This window comes from Saccopteryx bilineata, chromosome 10 (genome assembly GCF_036850765.1).
Source record: "Saccopteryx bilineata isolate mSacBil1 chromosome 10, mSacBil1_pri_phased_curated, whole genome shotgun sequence".
Taxonomy (NCBI): Eukaryota; Metazoa; Chordata; class Mammalia; order Chiroptera; family Emballonuridae; genus Saccopteryx; species Saccopteryx bilineata.
The window spans coordinates 70,625,056-70,650,448 of NC_089499.1; the positions used below are offsets into that span (position 1 = coordinate 70,625,056).

General features: G+C 37.7%; 1 protein-coding gene across 1 annotated transcript in view; it reads left to right on the top strand.

The window, feature by feature from the left end:
* The window catches only part of SUCLG2 (succinate-CoA ligase GDP-forming subunit beta), a 330,134-nt gene that overhangs the window by 180,218 nt on the left and 124,523 nt on the right, over positions 1 to 25,393 (top strand). The window contains exons 7-9 of the mRNA XM_066244600.1: positions 1,525 to 1,621; positions 10,727 to 10,888; positions 13,443 to 13,585. Of these exons, the coding sequence (XP_066100697.1) occupies positions 1,525 to 1,621; positions 10,727 to 10,888; positions 13,443 to 13,585 (402 nt within the window). The remainder of the gene's footprint in view (positions 1 to 1,524; positions 1,622 to 10,726; positions 10,889 to 13,442; positions 13,586 to 25,393) is intronic.

The following is a 25,393-nucleotide window of genomic DNA, read 5'->3' on the forward strand; positions in this document are numbered from 1 at the left end:
TCCATGTATCTTGCCCCCCCAAATTAATATCAAGTAATATTCTGTCTTACTCATTATGCATGTTTTTCTTTATGTCCATGGGTTTCAAATTAGGATTTAAGAAAGTTTACAAATATGCATTAAATAAGGTAACATGAATTACATCTTCAGTTCTTCAGTCAATACTGGAGTACGTACGTTCTCAGTACCTACCCCAGTGGGACTCTATTCTGAGGAATTAGTTACACAGGTACATAGATTTATAAGAGCTGAGACATTTCAGAGGGAACAGAGAGGTAATGCAGAGCTAAGCAGCAGGCAGTCGTTGCTCCTGTATGCTCGGGGAGCACAGTGAGGTGTGCTGGCGTCCCGGGACACAGAAGCCAGAGCCCTGGTGAGCCTCGCTGGGGCATCTGAAGTCAGAGCAGGAAATGCTGAAAAAGAGGGAAAAACACCCTGCCTTTGCCTTCCCACCCCAACCCAACCCAACCCAACCTCCTGGCTCCCACTGCTGCTTCTCATTGGCTGAGTTCAGCCGAAGAGTCTTGGAAACTTACCTTACAAGAGTCAGCTCCCCTGATATACAGAGTAGAGATGGAAAAGTGCTGGATATGTTTCTGAGGACAAACTACGAAGAACTGGAGCAATAAGCAAACAATGCAGCAAAGGGAGAGAGAGCCAGGGCTAGGAAATAAAATGGAGCCAATAGTGAGACTGGCAGACAGCATCCAGTGTGACTGCGTTCTTTACATGTGGAATTGCAGGCTGTGTACACACACTGTAGGGATGAGCTTTCTGGGGTGGTGTCATGCCATATTTATGACATCTCCCATGAGCCCCAGTTCACACAAGGCCAGTGTCCTGGGACATAGGCAGTTCATAAATCTCGGTTGAAAAGAATGAATGAGTCATTGAACTTCGAGTGAGAAAAACAAAGTCAGGGCAGTTAACATCGGGAAAGCTTTGTATATTCTCGCTCTCTGTGACTTATGCTTTTGGGGCAAACTATTTTCAGCTTGAACTGTGCTGTTCATTAACTACTGTTTAGGACATTTAGCTTCCTTTTTTTGCAACAATTTTACATTAAACACTCGGTAATTGTTGTTTCACAGATTATAGGTTTGGATTGATTAATAACTTTTATTCAAGCATAATTAGAAAACCTAGTCATTATAAACTCTCAAAATCATGTTTACCTTTTACTTAAATGAAGCTTTTTCAGTTAATGATTGTAGTTCATATGGTGGCATAGTGTGGCTAATAGGGACATGATGATTTACAGGAAAATTAGCAGTATTTTTAGGCTGTACTGAAAATATTTTATTTTCTTGGTAACGGACTTTTCTGGTGTCTGGAGGAAAGTTGAGCAATTCCTTCTAATAAATAGCAATGGAAATTAAAATAATGATACTTTTCTGTTTTTACCTTCAGAAAACCTAACTGGAAATAAGGACATAGCATGTTATTTTAAGGTTTCATTAATCCAGCAGAATAAATGTTCTTTTGTTGCTTTGGTGTAATTTCATTTCACTTGATCACATTTAGGCTGCAGATCAAATTAAGAAGCTGTATAATCTCTTCTTGAAAATTGATGCTACTCAGGTGGAAGTGAACCCCTTTGGTGAAACTCCAGAAGGACAAGGTAAAAAAATAAATAAGAGAAAATAAATGAATATAATTATTTATGCAAATTATAAATTAAATTGTACAAAAGACTGTAGCTGCAGTTTTGCATTAATTCCTTTCAGTAATTTAATTTCTGCCATAGTTTCAAATGCTCCCATGAGGCAGTTGAACATTTCACCCTTGGATTTGTTCAAAACAAGCCTCAGAGGAAGTTGCTGCTTGTTTTATTCAGTAACATATATCCTCCAGCACCTTTATTGAGGCCCAGCACTATGGTCAAGGTTTGGGTGGAAACTAGAACCCTGCACTTGGGTGTAATGAATGTACCTGCTTTTATGACCTGCTTGAAGCTTTTTCGTTTACCTAAATCTGTATGAGTTCACTTTGTACTCCCTGCTGGATCTACATCATCATGATAAGCACCCCTCACCCCCCCTGCCCTACCATCCAACTTTTCACCTTGATTATGAGCTCCCACTTCAGGTAGGAGAGGAAGCATTTTTGTGGCGAAGGCTTTTGTTATCCATCACTTACTTGTAGAGTAGAAATCACTGTTTTATATCTCAGCACTGCCACCATTGCCCTTTGTCCTGCGTACAGAAAGTGTTCAACAAGTTCTTATTAATTCAGTCGCCAAAGCTCATGTATGTGCATGTGATTGGGCAGAGGGGTGGGATAGCAGGTGGATAAGACAGTGACACCAGAAAGTAAGTTTCGTGAGCCTTGTCTTTTTTCTTAGTACATTTCACCACCACTGTCATGCATGCTGCCTAGAATGTTGTGGGCATTCAGTAAGTAGGGATGTGCCCTTGGATTGGTAACTAAGGTGATCTGTTCTGTGCAAATACAACCAAGTTGTAGACTAGGTTGAATGGTGTGTGTGTGTGTGTGTGTGTGTGTTTTCATGCTTTAATTCGGAGCTGTCTGCTGCTGGTATAACTCTGAACAAAAGAATAAAGGAAACAAAATGCATTACCCCTCTCCTCTGTGCCCTTCCCCCTGTCCCCTTCCCAATCCCCTGAATTCCGTCAAGGGGATGCATATAAACGTGTATGGAAAGTTCTTTGCACTGTGCCCCTAGGTCAGAGAGGGAGCATGAGGTCACTGAATAGAGACCCCACATAAGGTCTTTGCCCCAGAACCTTGTCATTTGCCTGCTCCTCCCCAAGGCACTATCAGATGCCCCTTGGGGAGTGGTGATTGGGAAAAGTATTCACTGTTTCTCAGAGGGGCCCAGGTCCAGACTTGGGCTCTTCCATGCTAACCGCAGACCTAGGCTAAGCGTTATGGATTTCTATGTTCTGTTTTGTTTTCATCCAAAAGGGTGGTGATCAAAATGAGGTCACTGGTATTAGTGTCAGCATTCAGTGTCAGACACAGAACAGGCCAGTCCTTGGTGTTTATGGAATGTCTTCTTCTCAGGTAGAGCTGTAATCTAGGATAGGTCAAGATTTACCTTTTCTGTCAATTGACTTCTTTCTTTTTAAAAAAAAAAAAAATTTCAAATTGGGACAGGCAAAGAGCTCCTTTTTGGGAATTTATTGAAAATAATATATTTTATGGTTTACACAAGTGGCCACCTGATAAAAATCTGTGGTATGTCATTTGCAGACTTCTGTGTTCATAAACGTTTCTAAAATTCTGTTTGTCTGTGAAGTCATCAGTATGTCATAGAGACAGGAATTGAAGGGGAAAAACCTCTTTTCTGAATTATTATGTCAAGCACTATGATAAACTTTTACTTCTATTTTTTATTACTTACAGCAACCCAGCAAAGTGAGGAGTGTTGTACCCATTTTATAGAGGATTGAAAAATTAATGTGGCTCTCCCACGAGCAGTTATTTACCGTAGCTGGGATTCAAACCCATGTCTCTCTCAGCACACTGTGTATACTAATTTTACTGTGCCAGACTTACAGTGACCTGCATTTTTTTCCCCTTTTTTCTCTTAATCTGTTAATTTGCTTTCATCTAACTGATCTAGAAGTAGTCCCCAATTTGGGACTATCAGTGAAAATTCTTGCTGCATTGTGTGGCTGATCATTAAATTCAAGAAATGAGAAAGAAGCAAATTCAATATAAGTTCTTAAAGGTCATTTATTGCTTTTCACACTAGTATATACAAACAACCTAGTTATTTTATATTAAAAAAATAAAATAAAATTCAGCCATGTAGTGGGATAAAAATTAGGTTGCAATACTCTTTCATTCAGGTCTTTGGGAAGTTGTCAGTTGCAGACTGCGGTTTGGCAGCAGGGAACAGGAATATGAGAAACTTTTCCTACAGGGTATTTGTGAAACCTTGTGAAATCTGGAGATTTCTTTTTAATTATTAAGAGAAAGAAAAATCCTTGAGCTTTTTTGCAGGACTCATCATAAAATATATTCTGTGTATACAGTCTTATGTGATATTTTTTATAGCAAAATTGCCGTTAGCTATTAATTTGCTCATTGCACCATAGAAGTTCAGCTATTGAATTTAATCACAATTAAATGACTGTGTTGGTTTATAACTCTAATGAGCAGTAGTCAAATTAAACCCAATTAGGAAATGGTGATTAATGACCAAATGTACAAATTGATCTCCATCATTGTCACAATCCCCTAAAGCAGTCTTTTATTTAGGAGATATAAAAAGCAATAATTTATATCTTAGCAATATTGATAATCTTAATATTTAATTTTTTCATTTAGATCAGTAATAGCAGAACATATAACCTTTCACATTAAAACTTTGATTTAATAATTACTCTTCTAATTTAGAAGTTTAAGGAGTGAGGCAACACATCAAACGTATTTACTTTAACTTTATTACAGAGCCTCTTTGTAAGAGAATTTCTTCAGTCTTTCATTACTTGATGAGGAATATTTCTAAACATGCTCGGTCCTGCATTTTCAGATGATGCCGGGTAGAATGAGAGCAATGGCTTTGATAACATACATCTGTGCTGCTGGATCATTCATAGGACATTTTTTTTGTCAAGAAAGAACTGTTGTCTAGGAACAGTTTTTTTCAATGTGATTTATAATCTGATTCAAAGAATATGATTTGGCATTACTGTCTGTAATATAGCCTAGTGGCTATCAGTTAGGATTATAATGGTTATTAGTGGCAGAAACCTAGTGTTTGTGGAAAAGTCCCCAGTGGAAGAGGTACTTATTTTACTCATATAACAGAGAAGTCTAGGGAGTAGACTGACTTCAGATGTGAAGGGAATCAGGCATTCACTGGTGCTCAGGCGTGCTTGCCTCTTACCTCTGCGCTGTCCACCAGGCTGTGCAGGGCAGCCAGGATGGCTCCATTTTCTGTCACGCCCCTCCAGCAACCATAGCAGCCTTCCAGGTGATTCTGATTGGTCTTTCTGGGGTCACACGTATGCCGAAACTGGTCACTGAGCTGGACTCACATGGTGTAGGAGAAAGGCAGTTTCTTGATGGAAAAAGGGACACAGGGTCAAAACATGTCTGCCAGAATGACCTAACTTATTGAAATGAAAGTAAAGTGTTCATTAGTCAAAGAGAACTTAACTGTTTTCCTTGCTTATCCAATTGTAGTGCCAAAGTTAATTCATTAAACTGTGACCAAGTTGAAAGCACGATTTTCTTTATTATTATTTATCTACTTATTCATTCGTTCATTCATTCATTCACTCATGTAGTTCGTTATGAGTGAATGAATGAATGATTTTATGTCCACTGGGATTTTATGTCCTATTTCATTTCTTCCTACACTCAGCCAGATCTGCTTGCACACTAACTTTTTTCTTTGATGTCTTTAAAATGTTTCTCAATGGGGTAGGGAGCATTTTGTCCCCTAGGGGATATTTGGCTATGTCAAATAACCTTTTTTTAATTGAGATGTATTTGACATAACATATTACAATAGTTTCAGGTATACAGCACAGTAATTTGATATGATCACCACAGTAAGTCTAGTTAACATCGGTTTCTGTTTCTTACAACTTGAAGTGTAGGTTGTTGCTATGTGATCCTAGTGAGTAGAGGCCAAGGACGTCGCTAAACATCCTGTAGAGCACAGCACAGCCCTTCCCAACAGAAAATTATCTCACCCAGCATGCTAGCAATGTCCAGATTAAGAATTCCTGATCTAAACTATCTTTATCAGTTGGAGCACAAATCCGTTTACCAAGCTAAAGGAATGAAACCCAATTTAAAACAGTGACTGTCTGGCCAGGAGTCCATGAGAATTAAGGCTGGATTGAAGTTAACTGAAACATTAAATCCCTTTCTTGCTTCAGATTAATTTCCCTAAATAACAATCCTATTGCTTTGAGTTAAGTTAGCAAATGTCCATGTTGTTGGTGGGTGGTTCTGAGTTTCTGTCTTTATACACAAGACTTCTATTTTCAAGAACATTTTCAGTTCTCAGCAAACCCCCAAACCCTTCTCCCTCCTCCTATTTTCTCTTTTAACAGCAACTAAAAAAAAAAGTTCTAAAAAGTATACAACTCTTGGAACATCAATATTTAATGGAAAGTGGGACCAATTTGAAAGTATCAGCATTTTAATGCCACTTGGCAAGGTACATTTCCTATTATGATTATTTATCATTAATCAAATGCAGTACATTGCTTGAAGACAGATTATTTTTCAAACTAATTATGACAGTCTTATTTCCTGCTGTTTTTATGTTTCTTTTATGTGTGAATTTCCCCTCTGAAATGTATTTTTTTTAATTCCATAGCACATTCTTCTGTTAAAACTCAAAGGTCAGAGTCTCCTAACTGCCAGTTATGTTCTTCACGGAGGCTGTTGAATTAGCAGCTCACAGAATCTCACACCACCGAACAAAACAACAGGAACACCCTGTGCATATAAGTGCTGCAGCTTTCTTTGATGTTTGTTCAGAAGGAAAATTCATTTGTATAATCTATCAAGCATGTAACAATGTGCTTTTGATGGTGAAAATTGTTTTATAAATATTAATAGGTATATTCTTTTACCCACTTTGTACACAGAATGGCCTTTGTTCAAGTTGAATAAAGAAGTGAGGTTTTATTATTGTGACACTGAAAATCTTAATGTCTGAACCAAGCTCAGCACCTCCAAAAATACATTTTTACCATAGTTTATTTTATTAAAAGCTAAGGTTTGAGCAAGTAGGCTTATTTTATTTCCTTGCTGTCGATATAGACATCAATCCCTTTTTAACACCAGTTGTGAAATGTGTACTTGGGGGTCTGATGGGGAAACAAGCTTATAGAGCCAGTCAGTATTCAGGGATTCATCGACTTTGGTGCTAGCTGCAAGTTTTTGTTTATTTTGTGTGTTATGTTTTTTATTTGTTTGTTTTCAAGCTAGTAGAATACACTTTTTTCTAAGTTTCCCCTTCACTATAACAAATATGTTACCTGAGGCTACTATATTAGTTATTAAAGCAGAGTACTCATATGACAAGAACTGGGACTTCACAGGGGTTGGCAACCTTTTCCTATGATGGGCAGGACGGTGTGTTGCAGCTGTGCATCTCTGCTGTGGGACTCTCAGACAGCGGCCATAGAAATACCACACGTAAATCAACTGGTGTGACTATTTTCCAGTAAGACCCCATTTGTGGGAACAGGCAGTGAGCTGATTTGAGGGACACATGTAACCACCCTTGACTTCGATTCTTACTTGGGTACAGATACCAAAGTGTAGCCACCCTGGCCTTATGCAGAGGTATAGCATGATTTGAGGGTCAACAGCAGCATCTTTTCCTTCACATCCTATAAGAGAAAATTTCCTTCTTTGTCGGTTACAAAGCCTGATATCCCAACCATTAAAATCCTTCCTGTGGGAAAAAATATTAGGATTTAATAAAGGTAATCCAAAATTGAGTTGCCATCCTCAAAGCCTAAATCTTTTGGGGGTTGAGGAGGAGGGGAATAAGGTACAGGGCCTCTTTCAGACCCATTGTGTTCTGAAGCCGGCATTTTATTGCAAACCATGAGTAACCTGTATAGATATAAACTCAAATAGGCATTAGTTTAAATTTATTCTAAACAAGTCTAGGACTATAAGGGAATGGACAGAGTACAAGCCATTGTGAATGAGAGGAGGTAAGGAGACTCCTACAATCTGGTCTGCAGTGTGGGACGCTCCTAGTGGAAGCACTGTGCATGCAGAGCCTGGAGGTGGTGGTGACAGGGACCAGTGAGGGCCAGGAAAGGGGTGCGGGAGGCTCACTGCCTGCGGGCCTTCTCTCTTCTCAGCAGTGCTGTAGAGGAGAGAATACTCTGCTCCCCAGCTTACAGACAAGGCCACTGGGCTTAAGAGAGGTGACTGGCCATCTGGCAAGGAAGGGCTAGACTTGTAATTCATACAGACAGGTGTTTTTGATGCCGGAGTACATTAAACGGTCAAGTTCAAGGAACGAATTTCAGGAGATCAACATTATAAACTGAAATTGTAAAGAAGGAATGCTCTTTGTATGTTTGGGACTACTTTTAAAATATTAATCAAGTATAACAAATTTGTGTCTAACAGAGTTCACACACCTTTTTATTTCCCTCCGTCCCCAAACCCCCCAAAAGATTTAGTCTTTGAGATTAGCAACTCAGTTTTAGATAACCTTTCTTTACTCCTAAGTCCCCATACTTCCTATTTATGCTGTGTTTATAACTTCCTAAAGCACTTGGACACATACACTGACCTAGGTGTGCCATTTAATCTACAGAGAGGGGACAATGAGCAAGGAGCCATGGTAAACACAGCTTTTGTCCCACAGGTATGATACCTGTAGATTCGTCTTTCTTCCTCCCTTTACAGATCCTTGTTATCCCATAGTCACCACATTTAAACTATTCTTAAACCCTGAAGTTCTCCCAGGGTGGTCCCCAAATAGTGAACTCATTTCTGTACTTGGCGTATACATTGTATCACAGGAAAAAAGCTACTTGAAAATCTGGATTTGCAGACATTTAGCTGAGACTGACTTCTGAGCTATGCATGCATATCCATTAATTATGCTCTATCTCAAGTTGCTTATAAGTGTAGTCGTTGTAAGGGGCAAAGATCAGCCTGGGCCTATTTTGATTTACTAGTTTATTGATCTTGACCAAGAATGTTTTTATTTGAAACTCTTCACTTAGGAAGTCAATTTTAAGACTTTGCCCATTCATTTCAAAGGTGTCAGTTACAAGCAATCTTGCCAATGAGTAATGGAGGAACCACACTTACTAATAAATTAATTAAAATGTATTTATAAGCCCAGTGGAAAGCCAAGAATGAAGTTGCTTTCCTGTTGATTGTTACACCAGTCATTAACTGCTGAGAAAATGCCATTGTAGCAAGCAGAGAACACTGGCCAATTCCTTTGATAATTGTAAGATTCTATCATTAAGATTTCAGTATTCTGGAAAATAATTACTCATTTGCTCCATGTATTCAGTGTGTGGGTAAAGTGGACATTCTGTGGAAAGACTATAGACTCAGGCAGACATTTTAACTTGCACATAAGATTCTCTCTTGTCAGTCAGTGCTTCTTTAAGTAATTTGTGGTTTGGACTTTTATTTATGCCAAGAGTATTCTTAGATGTTAATCTCTCAGATCTGTACAGATTTGTATCAAAGTGCTTGATTATTGTGGTAGAGAAACCCTTGGGGAAAACTGTTACCTAAGGTTATTAGCCACAGGATGTCATAATGTAGCAATACTTTCTTTTCATAGCAAGCAAATGGGATTCACAGACTATAGTAATTGCTTTTGATTGAAATGTGCCAGAGTGGTTGTTTCCCTTTTAAGAGTTAGGCGACTGTCTGCAATGCTGGAGAAGAATAGTAAATCTCTAAATTCTTGGTCAAAGATCCCTGTCAATATCCCAAAGATATCCCAAGGAAAGGGTGCAATGGCATCAGTGATAGCTAATTTCTACCCTGAAGGATGTAATAAAAGGGATCAGGTCCAAGAAACTAGTGCACCACCCCACCCCACTGCACTCTCCTATGGTTGTGCATACAGAAGATCTCCTGTAACTCAAGGAAAGCACTCTGCAGTCCATCCTTTTTGCTGAGTGAGTTTCACTGTGTGCAGAGCTAGTGGCCACTGAGAGTTAAGATACTTGTACTAGCACCAGGGAGTGGAGCCAACATTGCTGATAATGCCTGCAGCCTGTCATTGCATCTGACCAGTCTTTTCTCTCAGTGTTTTATAGCTTGAATCAAGAATCATATTCTGCACACATCACGATGATGATACATGTTTTAGCAGATCCCAGAGCAAGTTCATCAGCAATCCAGGGATGATTTCCATTTTCCAAATAAGAAAATTGAGGCCCAGAAAGGAAGTAGGTTATTTCTTTTCCTGAGACTTCTTTAGAGGTTCCAGCAGGGGAGTGCAGCTACTCGTATACCCTTGACTGAAGAACGGTCCTCTTCTCTGTCGGGGAAGGTCATCCTCTTCGAGCGAGCACACAGCTTCGGGAGGGACGTACATGGAGCCGTGAGGGAGGAAGGGGACACCCGCCTACTCAGCCAGATCACCGAATCAACCCTGGCGATCAATGGGGTGACAGATGTTGCAGCCAGATTGCCTTCACATCCGTTATTTCTTTTCTTTATTGATATATAAATCAAGGCTATGATTAGTTAAGGGTTAAATAAAAACTATTGATTATTCCCTAGTGTTCTTCCACATCTTTCAGAAGTATTGGTGAGGGTACAGATTAAATAAAACTTTCACTTTATATCATCAAAAGAAAGAAGAGGACAGCAAGATTAAGCCTAATTATCTAGCTTCTCTTTGCATAGAAGAGATACTATCTTTACTAAAAATATAGTAAGAATAGCTAATTAAAGCTGTATGTAGCTAGCAGTCTTAGCTTATAAAGGTGATAGCAACTTAAATTGTTATTTTATTGAACAGAGAACAAAAGATGTAAATTACTATGCTCTTTGTTAGAACGTAAGTCCCTTGGGAACAGGGACCATTTCATATTTGTCTTTGTAGTCTGAAATCTAAATTAATATCAAGAAAGCCACAACAGCTTTCCCTGTCTATGTTATGAGATAGGGTGACTGTATCTTACTTTTTATTCCTCCTGTGACTGCCAGGCTAAAGAACTTAACTTGTAGATCCTTAAGAGATATTCACATATACTTTTTTTTTTAATTTCTTTAGTTATCTGTTTTGATGCCAAGATAAACTTTGATGACAATGCAGAATTCCGACAAAAGGACATATTTGCTATGGACGACAGGTCAGAAAACGAGCCCATTGAAAATGAAGCTGCCAGATATGACCTAAAGTACATTGGACTGGATGGGAATATTGCCTGCTTTGGTAAGAAATCAGTTATATCAAAAAGATGATCTGTGGATTTTTGCAGAATTTAGGAACTCCTGGTTTCTAAAATGTTATTTTCTAACAGCAAGAAACATAAGAGAGTTTTGTACACAAAAGTCTTAGGAAACAATTCAGAGTTTCTTCCCTGAGTTTATTTTGGTCAGTGGTCACTGGTTTAAAGTAGGGTTTCTCAACTCTGGCTCTGTTGATATTTTAGGTGGAATAACTCTGCTGTGGGGTACTGTTCTGTACGTTATAAGGTATTTAACAGTATTCCTAGCCTTTAGGTGCCACCAGCACCCTCCACTATGACAACCAAAAGTGTCTCCAAACATTGCAGAATTGGGTTTATAATCTTCATACAGACCCTAGCCAGTTGGCTCAGTGGTAAAGTGTCCGTGTGTGGAAATCCCGGGTTTGATTCCAGGTCAGGACACACAAAGAAGTGACCATCTGCTTCTTCACCCCTCCCCCTCTTCCTTCTCTTTCTCTGTCTCTCTCTCTATCTCTCTCTTCCTTTCCTGCAGCCATGGCTCGAATGGTTCAAGCAAAGTTGGTTCCAGGTGCTGAGGATGACTCCATGGCCTTGGCCTTAGGCACTAAAATAGCTCCATTGCTGAACATTGGAGCAGCGGCCCAGCCAGGCAGAGCATCACCCCCTAGTGGGCATGCCAGGTGGATGCCAGTTGGGGTGCATGCATAGTCTATCTCTGCCTCCCCGCCTTTCACTTACTTAAAAAAAAAAATCTTCATACAACATCAGGATGGTTAACTCTTTTGCAGACCAGCATGAAATTTCTGGCACACCAGCAGTTGAAAAACAGTGTTTTAAAGTACCTCAGTTAAACTTAGTAAAAACCAGAACCTTTGCTACTCCAGGCAATATTAATATGGTAGAATTACTCTGAAATTTTGGTTCATATAAAATCATCTTCTCAGAGGAAGTAGAAGAGAACATATACTTTAATCATGATGCTCAAACTTTAGCTTCTATGAAAACCAAATAATAAAATGTTTAATCCATTACCAGTTAGTTTATCAATAAAACAATTGATTTTATCATATTCTTCTAAATTCGTGAAAATGGCTTATTTGGTTGCGATGAGAATGGCTCTATGAAGGCAACACAACTCTTGTTATCGTCCACAGCTTATGGCACTGAGGTTTATATGCTTCTGTGTTATGGTGGAACCAATTTATTTTACTGGAAACTAAGGTCTTAATCTTAATGGAATTAAAAAAGATTTGTGGGTCATTAAACAACAATATCATTATATGCAGAACTGAACAGACCTCATCCAGTAGTTTGTTATTCAATACAATAGAAAATGACATCGATAATTACAAGTGGTATCAGAAGCTCTTGCTTTGTATTGGAGCAGTGACTGTAATATACCGTATTACTGGCCTTGTTCTGATCTTGATAAGCTAATGTGCTCTCAGTGTTTGCAGGCATTTAAAAAGGAGGAAGATACAATGGTGTGTTTAGAACAAATTAAATACAGATTCTTTGTAGCCTCTGTAATAGTGTGCATGATTTGACCAAGTTAGCCTAACACATTTTAAATTCCATTAAGATTCTATATAAACCATTTTTTATTTTAGTTGACCCTTAATTAATTAAACTAGTCACAGTTTGATTGGTTGGGAAATTCAAGGGTCAGAAAAAAGTGAAGGATACTTTGGGAGTTTCTGCTGAGTTCAGGAGGGGGTTTTTTTCTTTCTAACCTGAGAAAAGAAATTTTATATAATTAAGCATAAGAAACAAAGAGAAGTACAATTGATCAATAAAACTTAATTCTGGGAAATAAGTTTAGTATTAAAACTCTTTACTTGGTTTTTAAAGAAAAGCTCCTAAGATGTTAGCACATTTTGGTTCTGGTTTTAATGATCAGGTTGCTGGTGAACATTTTTTATGTTATTTTGAAAAAGGAACAGGTGGATAGGAATGTTGTTTTGAGCTATTATTTGTTCATTTGTTTTCTGACTTCAGAGAACATATAGACATGTGTTTTTGCACTAAGTTTAAAATGTGGAAGCCTATTGAAGTTGGGGTGCCCGTGCTTCCACCCCAGAGGGAAGCCGCGTTCAAAGGACCATATTCACAGCAAACAAAAAAATTAAAAGAATTCCATTTTTTACTCATTTCTCTTAAAGGATACTGAAAAATGTAACTCATAGCCCTAGTTACTTTTCATTGCCTTTTTTCTCTTTTCCAGTTTTCTTGAACTCTATACTGTACAGAACTAGCCCAAATTGGTAACTTACTTAAATTCTTCCCTTTTTTCCCCTGTCCCATATTGATTTAAATTCTCAATAAATCCAGCTTCCCATTGACGAGTCTTATTTTGGTTATTTGTAATATGTACATTTTCTGATTCCTTAGCCTTTAAGTCTATGAACTTACCTGGTTGAATAGAATTCCAAACAGAGCAGAAATTGGCCCATCATGACAGGATTTTCCTTTGCAATATGGTGGAGGAAAAAAAGTTGATACACCAGTTCATTTTGCTAAATTTACCCTATCTTGCTCGTTATTTGCATTTCATAGTGAATGGTGCTGGACTTGCCATGGCAACTTGTGATATCATTTTCCTGAATGGTGGGAAGCCAGCCAACTTCTTGGATCTTGGTGGTGGCGTAAAGGAAGCTCAGGTGTATGAAGCCTTCAAATTGCTCACAGCTGATCCTAAGGTAACTCGTTCTTTTGGGGGAAGATTGCATAATTTTCTGACTTTTCACCATCAAGAGCAAACTTGTTCCTGTTGCTAGGGGATAATAAGTCAACACGTACCATGCAGCCCCAGATGCAAATTCTGCTGTATGTCCCATTGGAAAACCCAGTGATTTAACTCATTTTGGGTGAAAAGCTTGTGAGAATCCCTAGGATCTTATTTCACAGGCTGTGTTTAAAATATTCTGGGAAGTGTCAGGAAATAATGAGGTGTAGTATACCCAACAGTGAAATGTAGGTTGGCATGAAACATTATTTGAGTAATTTATTTGAGGCAATTAGTTCTACACATACATGACTTTAGAGAAGACTGAGTCTTAGATTCCTTCCAAAAGATTCTTAAGATAATAATTCTGATTTGAAATAGAAAAAAATTATGATATTATATTATATATCGCTGGAAAATAATGACCTCACCTCCTTCTGTATGTTTTTTAATTTTCATCTCTGGCAATTATATGAGTTACAGTCTGTAATATATGCTCTAAGAAGCAAATAATGTTGCTTTATGTGCATCTTAACTAGAATGTAGCTCTCATACCTATGCTAGGAGCATAGTAGTAGTCAGTATATATTTAATCAATCTAAATACCAGTATGTCTTGTTTCTTTTGGAGGTACTCAGTTGTCTGTGATAACAAGGTTTAGGTGGGTATTTATGGTGTAGAAAAGATGAAAATATTTTAGTATATCATAATGCAGCGGTTCTCAACCTGTGGGTCGCGACCCCGCAGGGTCACCTAAAGCCATCAGAAAATACATAATGCATATCAGGTATTTACATTCCGAATCATAACTGTAGCAAAATTACAGTTATGAAGTAGCCACAAAAATTATTTTTTGGTTTGGGGTCACCACAACATGAGGAACTGTATTGCGGGGTCACGGCATTAGAAAGGTTGAGAACCACTGATCTAATGCTTTTAATAGTTCTAAGGAGTAGTATATATGCTACAACCATTTGATTTTAAACTTTGAGAGTGATTATTTTGATGATGTTAGAGTATCTAATACAATCTTTTGTTTCTTGATATATATGTAGACACAGGAAATCTGAACTCATCACTGAGAAAACCATGAATGAAAGCAATACCAGATTTTTAAAAAAAGTTATGTGGTCTGAACTTAATATGGAAAGTATAATGGCACTAGCCTTTTTGGATTTACATGTATAAAATTTAGTCTTATATTAGTAGTGTCGTATGTTTGTCTGTTTTGATTATGTCTTAAGTAGTTGGTAACCTTGTTTTTTTGTTTTGTTTTTTTTGTTTTTTTGTTTTTTTTTTTACAGAGACAGAGAGATAGTCAGAGAGAGGGATAGATAGGGACAGACAGACAGGAAGGGAGAGAGATGAGAAGCATCAATCATCAGTTTTTCGTTGCGACACCTTAGTTGTTCATTGATTGCTTTCTTGTATGTGCCTTGACTGTGGGCCTTCAGCAGACTGAGTAACCCCTTGCTTGAGCCAGCGACCTTGGGTCCAAGCTGGTGAGCATTGCTCAAACCAAATGAGGCCGCACTCAAGCTGGCTACCTCGGGGTCTCGAACCTGGGTCCTCCACATCCCAGTCCGACGCTCTATCCACTGCGCCACCACCTGGTCAGGCTGTTAACCTTGTTTTGCTATGACTTTTCCTTCTGACTCACAAAATGAATGTGAAAGTGTTGCCAGCTACTTACATTCAGTTGTCCAGTGCTACTGAGGAATAGCCAAGTCACCGAAGTCAAGTCACCCATCCATGAAGAAAATGTTGGGGCTGATATTTCTGATTACATAAGCACCTTGTTTTTATTAAATAGGAACATTATCAACAGCTCCCTGATTATTAATTCATTTATTTCTTCTTCCTACTCCTTTTGAAGTGAAGAATCATTTTCCTCCCTGGGACTTTCAAAGCAATTGGAATCTGTAAGTACCATGAACATAACACATAATAGCCTTTTTAACTGCTTAAACCACAAAGTACCCAGAAAACAGGCAACCATAATAAAATACTGAACTTTAGTTCAGTATTATACTTTCCATATTAAGTTCAGACTACATAATGTTTTTTAAATTGAAATTTGGTGTTAAGAAAAATCGAGAACCATCGAGGGATTAAATCTACCAGGACAATCATTGCATTTTTTAAATATCTTTTCTTAGTGGCTGGTCCTGGATGTTGATTTTGTAAAAATGTAGGAGGGGAATAAAACACCATTTGCAGAACCATTTTTTAAAAACTATCTCTTAAAAAATTTTGAATTTACCTGATGGAATATTTTCAAATGCTTGCAATATTAAACATTTTTGAGATTGGCTGTCATTTTAGATGTAGAAAGGTATCTGGGAGTTATTTTTCTCATACTGTATCAGGAAGATGAATGTAGACCTCATCTCATAGTACATTTTTCAAATCTTGAAATTTCAAAGCCAGTTAAAAGGCTTAGAAATGTAATGGGTATTTTCAATCCTGGCATTGTTTCATAGATTTCAGAGGACAGAGGCTAAAAAATAACGTATATGAATTGATTTGCTTTTGCAAGGAAACTGGTTGTCGTTCTGGCAGTAATTATTTCAAGTAGAGCCCTATCCCTGCCCAGAAGTAGATTCCCAAGAACCTGAATATAATTCATTCAAAGGTATTGATTTTCTTCTTAGATAAAAGGATTAGTCTAGTTGAATACACTGAAATTTAGAATTATAAAAGGCCTGTTGTTAAAATGTACATCAACTGATATGACTACTTATTTGCCATAAATATGAGCTAATTCTGTCGATCAAGTAATAAATATAATTCAAGACAAATATTATGAATTGACATATATTTCCACTTATAATGTCAGCCATAGAGTGGAACTTATATTTATTTTGCTTGACTACTAGCCCAAGTACTGATTTTTGTAACACAGGTGCCTTGATAACTAGTGTTTCTTACTTGTTTGTAATACATGTAAAATGGGGCTTCCTGTGTCAAACTACTTATCACAAGAGTCTTTTCAAAATAGTACACTTACTAAATTAGATTCAAGTGAAGTATATTATTATATATTTTAGGATTCTCTCATTTTTTAATTTAGAAATTAAATTTCATGGGGTGATATTTATCAATGAGAGTATATAGTTTTCAGATAAACAGCTTTATAGAATTTGAACTGTTGATTGCATTGTGTGCCCATCACCCAAAGTCAAATCATTTTCCAACTCCATATATTTGTCTCTCTTTACTCCCTTCCCCCACTCCCTCCCTCATAATTCCCCTCCCCTGGGAACCACTTCACTTTTATCTATGTCTATGAATCTCATTTTTATATCCCACCTTTGAGGGATATATATTTGTCACTCTTTACTCTTCTACCCCCTACCCCTCTCCTTCTGGTAGTGAAATTCTCCCCTTTTTAGTTGGGCCTGAGATGAGAGAAAGGTAATAGAGTTCATTCTGCAGAGAGTAGGACAGGTCTTATCTCACCTTCATTTTTAACTGACAATTTTATATACTAGCATTCTTAAAATCATACAGTAAAAATAATATAAAATATGAAGTTTAAGTAGAGTTTTGTGGTAATCTGTAAAGAGTTTGAGCACATTGAAAGAAAAACTATGAAGAATGTTGTCCTTATGTTTTTGTTTTCCTAAATTAATCTCTGGCTTTTATTTCTAATTTTAAATTTAGAATTCTGAAGGTGTAGAAAACAAGTTGCAACAACATCTGGAGTATGTAAAGCATTTTGCATAAAAGAATAAAATGAAAAGACAGTTGACATGATGGTAACCTCAACTCTGTTGGCCAAAGTTAAGCAAATTGGTTGCCCTCTGGAGGCCTGATTTTGCAGAGTGGTGGTATATGATTGGCATTATTGAAGTCACCTCACTTGGTTTGACTGTGCTTACTAGTTTAGATCTAACTTAAAGTTCTGTTTTCAAAAGCCCTTTAAATGTTCAGGAAGAAATGTACTATAGAAGCACCAAATGCTAGTTCAAGGAAGAAGGGATTATTTGTGGGGTTCTGGTGCTCGACTGCCTGGGTTCTAGTCCTGTCTTTACCATTTGTTGATTGAAAGACTTTGGGCATGTTATTTAACTTCCATGTGCCTTGATTTCCTCATTTATAAAATGAGATAATCACAGTACTTATTACCTAATAGGATTGTTTTATTACATGAATTGGGATAAATACATGAATTTCACATTTAGAGGGGCAATCATTTCATATGCAAGTATATTTAAAATTTTTAAGTACCTTTTATTAAAGTATAACCTACATACAGACTAATGTAAAGATCATTTCAGTATGTAGCTTGATGAACTATCACAAAGTGAACATAACTCTGTGTCCTCCAGTTAGTTCAAGAAATAGAATATGGACTAATTAATTGTATGTGTCTCTCAAAAATTCATATGTTGAAATCACCCCCCACCCATTATGATGGAATTAGGAGGTGGGGCCTTTGGGAGGTAATTAAATCTTGAGGGTGAATCCTTATGAATAGGATTAGTGCCTTTATAAAAAAAAGATCCAGAATGCTCTCTTGTTACTTCTTTAATGTGAAGACATAGCTAAACATAGGTTATCTGAATACCAGGAGGTGGGCTGTCACCAGACACTGAATCAGTTGGTGCTTTGATCTTAAATTTCCCAGACTCCAGAATTGTGAAAAATAATTGTTTGCTGTTTAAGCTGCCCAGTATATGGTAGTTTTATATGGAAGCCTGAACAATCTGAAACAGCTTCCATTCTGGAAGCCCAAATGCTCCTCAATCCCCATACTTCTCCTACCTAACTTTACCAAAGTAACTAGTATCCTAACTTCCAATATCATAGATTAGTTCAGCCTGGTTTTTAGCTTAATATAAATGGAATCACATGATGTATACTCTTTTGCATTTGCCAGCTTTCACTTAACTTTTATTTGTAAGATACATCCATATTTTTTTTATGTAGTGAGAGGAGGAGAGGCAGAGACAGACTCCCACATGTACTCTGACCAGGATCCACCCAGAAAACTAGGGGGCAATGCTCTGCCCATCTGGGGTGTTGCTCTGTTGACCAGCAGCCTGGCTCTTCTTCGTGCCTGAGGTGGAGGCCATGAAACCATCCTCAGCACCTGGGCCCAAGTCACTTCAATCAAGCCATGACTGCAGGAGGGGAAGAGAGAGAGAGAGAGAGAAGCAAGAGGGGGAAGAGTGGAGAAGCAGATGAGCGCTTCTCCTAGGTGCCCTTGACTGGGAATCGAACACAGGATTTCTACATGCTGGGCTGATGCTCTACCACTGAGCCAACCAGCCAGGGCCTCCATCCACATTATATGTCACAATGGGTCACTCATTCTTATTTCCATATAGTATTCTAATGTATGACTCTACCAGAACATTTTTATCCTCTTCCATTGATTGACATTTGTGTTATCCCCAGTTTTGACAGTTATGAATAACGAATACCGTTTGCTATGAACAGTCTCATATTCTTTGGAACACAGTTCTGTAGGATATATACTTGGAACTAAAAATTCTACATCGTAGGGTATGCTTGAATAATATTGCCCAACAGTTCTTCAGACGTACCCAATTACATTCATCAGGTATAGGATTTCCAGTTTCTCCACACCTTCACCAGCATTTGGTAGGCAGTCAGTCTTTTCTGTTTTAGTCATTCTGGTAGGTTTGTGGTTGTTTCATTGTGGTTTAATGCCTTTCCTTCATGGCTAATGAGGTTGAGCACCTTTTGATATATCTCTTAGTTGTTTGGGTATACTCTTTAAAGTTCTGTCACTTTGTTTCTGAAGTAGATATGAAAATAATACCCCCAAGCACTGTTTTAAGGATCAACTGAGATAATATATGTGGAAGAACTTGGCAAACATTTCTGAAGCACAAGAAAAACTTTTTTAGTTTGTGTTGTATTTTTTGAATGTTCAATTCCATTGTCATTTCTCACACTTAGATTTAGAATTATTGTAACAGTGGGAAATAAATGCTCTTTCACAGAAATGGAAGATGTCTGAAGCAGGTTCAATGATATCGTGTTACTGCATGTGTTGTTTTGAAATTGATGAAATGTGTAAACATTTAGTAGCTTACAGTCATTATCTGTTCAGACAAGCAAGACAACAATTTGATGAAAGAAGGATTAAATTCATGTTTTGAAGAATGACACAGAATCATTTTATCTAACTTTGATAAGATGCCAGTTCTGTGATAGGTGCTTCAAAAGTCCCTAGAAATGAAGGCCGGGGAATAAAACTGTGTGTCATCATTTTAGGGCTGGGTTTGTGCAGTTGCCCTATGTTGTAAAAATTTTTTTGGGTTTCACATGTGTTTAATACCTCACAGATTTTTAAATTATACATTTAGAGTGTATTCAAATAGAAAACACAGTATCCTCATACACACACACACACACACACGCTTATATCAGAGGCCTGAAATAAAACTCATGTCATGACATACTGCATGGATTTACTAAAATACCATATCTGTAAGGGAATGTTTATTTGGAGGGTAATAGAATTCTTGAGGGATTTATTTTCAAATATAATACCCAACACTTTACACAACATGAGCAATATTTTTAAAACAACTGCCCTGAAATGCCTTTTCTTAAAAGCCTGTTTGAAAATTACTTTTATATAGAGCTAAAAAGATGAAAAGTCCTTGCAGCCATTCTTTGTGGTGATAGTGCACCAGAGAGTCTAGTCTGGGAAGAATGAAATGGGGTTGAGCTCACGAATATGCAAGCCTCTGTGGGGTGTCACCTTGCTTGTCTGGGGCGCTGCGTGAGGTCAAGGGTGGGAGACGTGGCCCGCTCCCCATTCCCTCTCCCTTTCTCGGCAGTGGTTTTCCTGCCCTGAAGAATTCATAAATGTTGATTTTGCATTTCTTGCCTGGACATCCAGTTGACCCATATTTTAAAGGATGTCTGGCCTTCCACACCCAACTTACGCTCATTGCATTCTCCCTGCCAGTACCTCCTGTTCAGAGCTGAGCATGGTGATGAATGGCCTTTGGTTGGATATGTTGGTCAGTGTATGTGATAGCTATATTTTCAAAGCATCCCTAATGCAACTCTAAATCTGTGCTCATGCTTCTTGCTAACACACTTTCAGAGATAAATCAAAAATAAGGTTTTTACTGTTTGCTTCTCAAAATTCAGATTTTACATGCTTTATTGTATTTCATGGTGATTTAAAGACCTTAGCAGCCTTTGGGATATTTTTGTAAATTCTGTTATTAATCCCAACATGTGCAGTAATTAATTATGAATTCTGAATGGAGAAGCTTTTTTAAACTGTTAAAGATAATAATCAAATTATAATGTCCAATATGTTGGAAATTATGTCTATTAGAATAGTTAGTGTTTGTTTTTCTCCTAATGTAAGTACGGTGGTTCAATTCAGCTTTGAATGGGAAGGCCTCTGACTCTACAGTAGTGAGCTGTAGCCTGGCTGGATGAGCCCCCATGGACTGAGAACATGACAGACTAGGGAGCCTCTTTTTCTCCCCCTGCAGTGCCCCTTTCCTGCCCCTCTACCATGGAACTGGGCACTAGGAACGACTGTCTCATTCTAAACCAGGAGCGGGCCCAGGTGGCGTACTGAAGAAACAGGCTTGATGCATCGTGGTTTGTAAAGTAGGATTTTGTCTTTGTTTTAGGTTATTTTATTAAACAGAATCACCTTTTCCTTGATTATTAAATTAAGGATGCATAAAATATAGAAAAATATTAAATCAAATTACATATACATACACTTTTAAAATGAATATACGGTATAGTATTTTGACAAAACTATATATATCAGTATCAATATACCAGACTATATACCAGTATCAATATAGTTGACATTGGTATATAGTCTGCTCCTTTCTATCTGGTGTGTCTTTTTGCCTGTCGTTTTATGGTTCTCCTCATCTTCAGTAGCAAAATAGTATTCACTTGTGTGAATATGTAAGTTTTCTTAACCAGCCCTCTGTTATCTGGTGTTTAGAGTGTTCTGAACTTAATACTGCTGTGAACCTTCTTGTACTAATAACTTTACATACTGATTTAAAGTAACATGAATGTTGTAATTTGAAGTATGTGTTCCTCCAGTTATTGATAAGATCCTTAGTCATTTCCAAGGAATATTTTCTGAAGTATTGAAGGAATTTCATTGTAACCTAATGTGCATTTTTTTCAACCAGTCTTCTTAGTACAATTGGTCCTCATTACTTGGTGATTTCCTATTTGCAGGTTTGCCTGTGTACTAAGATTTATTTGTAATGCCCAAATCAACACTGTATCACCTCCCCGGTCATCTGTGGAAGTGCTCAGAGCAGTGGAAGTTTTGGTTCTCGGACACGCTATTCCCAGCTGAGCTCTCCCTTCTGATTTCAGCTGTCACACTGCAAGCAAAGTCATTGTTGCTACCTATGTAATGCCACATTTATGTCCTTTCTGGTGTGTGACTTTGCTATTAAAAATGGCCCCATGCATAGTGTTAAACTGCTGTCTACTATAGTGTGCCTTACAGAGAAAAGATGTAAGTTGCATTCAGGTGTGACTTACAGTGCTACTGACGTTAATGAATCAATAATATATATTAAATAAAATGACCTTCACTAGAAACACACATCAAACAAGGTTATATATTGGTCAGTTGACAGAAATGTTGTGACCAGAGGCCCCAGGAACCTAAGCCTGTATTTCCCCTCGGTGCAGTGGTTATGTATTCGCCAATTTTCTGTGGCAACTTTATAGAACATAACTCCTCCAGATAAGACTTGCCCAAGTAATGTTTTAGATCATTTTGGACGGCTCTTTAGGGACTTTATGATCAAGACACTTGATTTTATCTTTTTAAGAAAGGACAGTTGGTGTCCCCGTGTACTAAAATTAATTCAAAATGGATCAAAGATCTAAATATAAGACCTGAAACAATAAAGTACATAGAAGAAGACATAGGTACTAAAATCATGGACCTGGGTTTTAAAGAACATTTTATGAACTTGACTCCAATGGCAAGAGAAGTGAAGGCAAAGATAAATGAATGGGACTACATCAGAATAAAAAGTTTTTGCTCAGCAAGAGAAACTGATATCAAAATAAACAGACAGCCAACTAAATGGGAAATGATATTTTCAAACAACAGCTCAGATAAGGGCCTAATATCCAAAATTTACAAAGAACTCATAAAACTCAACAACAAACAAACAAACAATCCAATTAAAAAATGGGAAGAGGACATGAACAGACACTTCTCCCAGGAAGAGATACAAATGGCCAACAGATATATGAAAAGATGCTCAGCTTCATTAGTTATTAGAGAAATGCAAATCAAAACTACAATGAGATACCACCTCACTCCTGTTAGATTAGCTATTATCAACAAGACGGGTAATAGCAAATGTTGGAGAGGCTGTGGAGAAAAAGGAACCCTCATTCACTGTTGGTGGGACTGTAAAGTAGTACAACCATTATGGAGGAAAGTATGGTGGTTCCTCAAAAAACTGAAAATAGAACTACCTTATGACCCAGCAATCCCTCTACTGGGTATATACCCCAAAACCTCAGAAACATTGATACGTGAAGACACATGTAGCCCCATGTTCATTGCAGCACTGTTCACAGTGGCCAAGACATGGAAACAACCAAAAAGCCCTTCAATAGAAGACTGGATAAAGAAGATGTGGCACATATACACTATGGAATACTACTCAGCCATAAGAAATGATGACATCAGATCATTTACAGCAAAATGGTGGGATCTTGATAACATTATAAGGAGTGAAATAAGTAAATCAGAAAAAAACAAGAACTACATGATTCCATACATTGGTGGAACATAAAAATGAGACTAAGAGACGTGGACAAGAGTGTGGTGGTTACCAAGGGTGGGGGGAGGGAGGACATGGGAGGGAGGGAGGGAGAGAGTTAGGGGGAGGGGGAGGGGCACAGAGAACTAGATAGAGGGTGGCGGAGGACAATCTGACTTTGGGCGAGGGGTTTGCAACATAATTTAATGACAAAATAACCTAGACATGTTTTCTTTGAATATATGTACCCTGATTTATTAATGTCATCCCATTACCATTAATAAAAATTTATTATAAAAAAAAAAAAAAAAAAAAAAAGAAAAAAAAGAAAAAAAAGAAAGGACAGTTGGACCTGACCAGGCGATGGTGCAGTGGATAGAGAGTCGGACTGGGATGCAGAGGACCCAGGTTCGAAACCCCAAGGTCGCCAGCTTGGGTGAGGGAGCTTGAGCGAGGGGTCACTCGGTCTGCTGTACCCCCCCCCCCCCGTCAAGGCACATATAAGAAAGCAATCAATGAACAACTAAAGAGCCGCAATGAAGAATTGATGCTTCTCATCTCTCTCCCTTTCTGTCTGTCCCTATCTGTCCCTTTCTCTGTCTCTGTCACACAAAAAAAGAAAAGAAAATACAGTTGGGAACCCCTCGTCTGAAAGTAGAGTAAAAAATTTTTCTTAATTTGCATTATATATTTCTTATAAATGGAAGAATTTTGTTTGGTTTTTTTTTTTTTCCTTTCTTTTCTTTTTTTATTAAGAGGAGGAGAGGCAGAGAGATTAACTCCCGCTTGCGCCTGGATTGGGATCCACACAGGGCCCTATGCTCTGCCCATCTGGGGCATTGCTCCATTGCAACTGGAGTCATTTTTTTAACACCTGAGGCAGAGGCCATGGAGCCATTGTCAGAACTTGAGGCCGAATGGCTTGAGCCAGTCGAGCTATGGATGTAGGAAGAAGAGAGAGAGAGAGAGAAGGAGAAGAAGACAGGTGGAGAAACAGATGGGTTGCTTCTCCTGTGTGCCCTGATCTGTAATCAAACCCAGGCCATCCACACGCTGGGCCAACACTCTACTGTTGATCCAGCTGGCCAGGGCCTGAAAGTATTTTGAATACAATAAACTTCAAAATGTGTCAGTAATAGCTTTTTAGACATATTGCCTTTATATCTACAGATTAAGTGAATAAACTTTACCAAAGTTTTAATTTAGCTTTTTATTGTTAAGAATGATCTTACACATTTAGATCTCTTCACCTTATGCTTTTTGAAAGTTTTCTTTACATTTAAAAATTATTTTTTACTTTTATAAATTTACATTTTGTAGTAAATTAATGAGATTTATAAAGAAATTGTTTCTTTCTTCCCATAACACAACCACTATTTTAATTTTGTTAAATTTTCTCCCAGGATTATCTATGCATATCCTGTTTATACAGTTATAATTAGAACCCTTTGTTTTGGCGACATTTTTAATAAAATTCAATGTTACATGATAAACATCTTTCCATGCTATTAGGTGGTTTCCCTGAACATCAATTTTATTAGCAGTATTAATAACAGGCAGTGTTTTAAAGGTATTTTGTTATTTAGAAGGTTATTTAAAGAAACTCAGTATTTAAAATCTCCCTCAAAAAGTGCCTAAACTTTGTAAATCAAGTTTGCTAAAGCAGGGTACAATATAGTTAAAGAAATGCAGTAGTCACAAGTATTTAAAGCTTTGTGATAGAAACCAAACCTTTACGCATTCACTAGCTCAGTGAACTGCTAATCTGAGTTTAATTATCTCAGGATTATTGGTGAGTTGTTTATTAATATCTGATAAAGTCATTCTTGGACTTCAAAGCCTGGACTTTGTAGAAACTAAGAATCCTGATGTCCCTCCCTGACTGCTGAGTTCAGTATCTTCCTATAGATTCAGTTCAGTGAAGAGAGAGGGATTCAAGGTTGAGAATTGTTAGAGGAAGGAAAATAAAGTCACCTTTATTTTTCCATGCTCTTTCTTTT